The sequence below is a fragment of the Oratosquilla oratoria genome, chromosome 41 (assembly GCF_046742065.1).
Source record: "Oratosquilla oratoria isolate Oo_2021 chromosome 41, ASM4674206v1, whole genome shotgun sequence".
NCBI classification, from domain to species: domain Eukaryota; kingdom Metazoa; phylum Arthropoda; class Malacostraca; order Stomatopoda; family Squillidae; genus Oratosquilla; species Oratosquilla oratoria.
In genome coordinates, this window is record NC_134817.1 from 14,957,544 (window position 1) to 14,960,043 (window position 2,500).

General features: G+C 32.8%; 1 protein-coding gene across 1 annotated transcript in view; it reads left to right on the top strand.

Moving 5' to 3' along the window:
- The window catches only part of LOC143021001 (solute carrier family 22 member 3-like), a 65,280-nt gene that overhangs the window by 54,924 nt on the left and 7,856 nt on the right, over positions 1-2,500 (top strand). Inside the window, exon 7 of the mRNA XM_076178095.1 lies at positions 2,250-2,418. Within this exon, the coding sequence (XP_076034210.1) occupies positions 2,250-2,418 (169 nt within the window). The remainder of the gene's footprint in view (positions 1-2,249; positions 2,419-2,500) is intronic.

Sequence of the window (2,500 nt, forward strand, 5' to 3'; positions counted from 1 at the left end):
CTTCCTCTCTTAACTTCTTTCCAAAGCATCTTTTTATTACTTTCAAAATTTCTGTCACACTCTTAACCCATTTCACATCTGTTCTTCTCTTTGCCTCCTTTATCTTATGGTTTACTTTTCTTTTCTTTGTACCTCTCATATGACTCCCTCGTCCTATTTTGTAACGAATCTGTGAAAGCTCGCTTCTTCTCTTGTACACCCATTTTGCTTCCTCATCCCACCACTCACCCTTCCTTCTATTTCCTCCTGTCCTTCTTGTTCCACATCTTTGCACACTTTGTGACTCCCTCCTTGAACCATCATTATTCCTCCTCCACTCCTAGTTCTACTCTATCCTTCACTCCCTTCTACTTCTTTCTCAGCTTCTTATACTTCTCCTTTTCTTTCTGATTTAAGCAGTTTAGTTTAAGCATCTCCCTACCCTCTGCCCTTTTTTTCTTTCTCCCCCACTCTTTCTCTTTAGAACATGTACATCCTTAACTCTTCCTACTATACTCCTGGTTACCACTATGTAATCCATTAACGCTCTGTCTACCACACTTCCATCCATCACCCTCTCCCATGTGTACTTATGTTTGGCTTTCTTCTTAAACACTGTATTTGCTATGATGAACCCTCTTTCTAGACACATCTTCACCATCAACTCTCCACTACGATTTTTCCTGGAATTCCACACTTCCCAACCACTCCGTCTATTGGTTTATTTCCTATTCTAGCATTTATTTCTCCCAATACCACTACATTGACATTTCTCCCTAATCCCTCTATGCACTCATTTAAATCTACCCAAAAAGCCTCCCTCTCCTCTATACTTTTCTCACTACCAGACCCATATGCACTTACAAAAATCCACATCTCCCTTCCCAGTTTCACCTTCATCCACATTAACCTTGAAGAAACCTCCTTCCATTCCACTACGCGCTTACCTATCTCTTCACTTACTAGTATAACCACATCTCTCCCTCATTCTTTCTTCACTCCTGAGATCCTTCCAACTACACTCCCAAACTCAAAATCGCCCCTCCCTTTCAACTTAGTTTCACTCAATGCCAACACATCCATCTTTCTTCTAACAAACATACTGCCTATCTATTCCCTTTTACTCTCATCTGTACCACATCCACGCACATTAGAAGACCAAAACCTTCACTTTTTTATGAACGTCCCCATTGGAGCTACAGGGAAAAGGATGCCTGGTCCTATCCTTGCTCCGTTTTTGTCGCCTTATACGACTCACGTGGAAAGACTTGGTGGCATTATTCTTTCCCCCCCCAAAGGGTTAAGCAAAATGAGCAAATAAATATTCAAAGAAATGTTACAGGACAGTAGCAAGAGCAAGGAGATAGCATAACAGAGGGACAGTCGCAGTATAATAATGTATCATAATTTCTATATAAATAAAAAAATTCTCTACCACAGGCAAAATTATGTGTGACTCTGGTCCGTAGGGGCACCCCATGTAGACCCTAAAGTATCAGCTGCATACTACTTAGCATTTTCTAACTTCACAATAACATGCACTCAATACCCTAATGGTATATATATATATATATATATATATATATTTATATATATATATATATATATATATATATATATATATATATATATATATATATATGCAAAGTAGACCACTTTTTCCAAGTGGTCTACTTTGCATAAGTGAACACACGTACCCGTGTTCTTATTAGCATATATATATATGTACATATATATATGTATATACATATATGTATATATATGTATATACATATACATATATGTATATGTATATGTACATATGTATGTATATATGTACATAAATGTATATATATATGTATATATATACATACATACATTATATATGTATGTATATATATGCATATATATTGTACATATATATATATATATATATATATATATATATATATATATTTATATATATATATATATAAACTTACATTATATATATATATATATATATAAAATTACGTTATATGTATATATACATATATATAGTGTATATATATATGTATATATATATATATATATATATATATATATATATATATATATATATATATATGCATATATATATATATATGTGTGTGTGTATATATATGTATATTGTATATATATTGAATATATGATTGATATATATATATATGTATATATATATATATATATATATATATATATTTATATATATATATCTCTGGATATAAACAAAAATAAAGGGATTTTCTAACAAAAGTTCCCTATATTTTCAGTTTTGGAACTTTGTTCTAACTCCCAGCGTGCTTACATCAGCTCGTTTGGTGGAATTCCTTGGTCTGTTGGTACTATGCTTCTTCCTGCCATCGCCTATTCTATTAGAGAGTGGAAGTATCTGCAGCTAGTATTCGTGGCTCCGTTCCTGTATACTGTTGTCCACTACTGGTAAGGAAATATTGCTACTTCTTAAGGGTATGCTATTGTACGATTAGATAGAAATTTAATCAGAATGTGTATGTATATATGA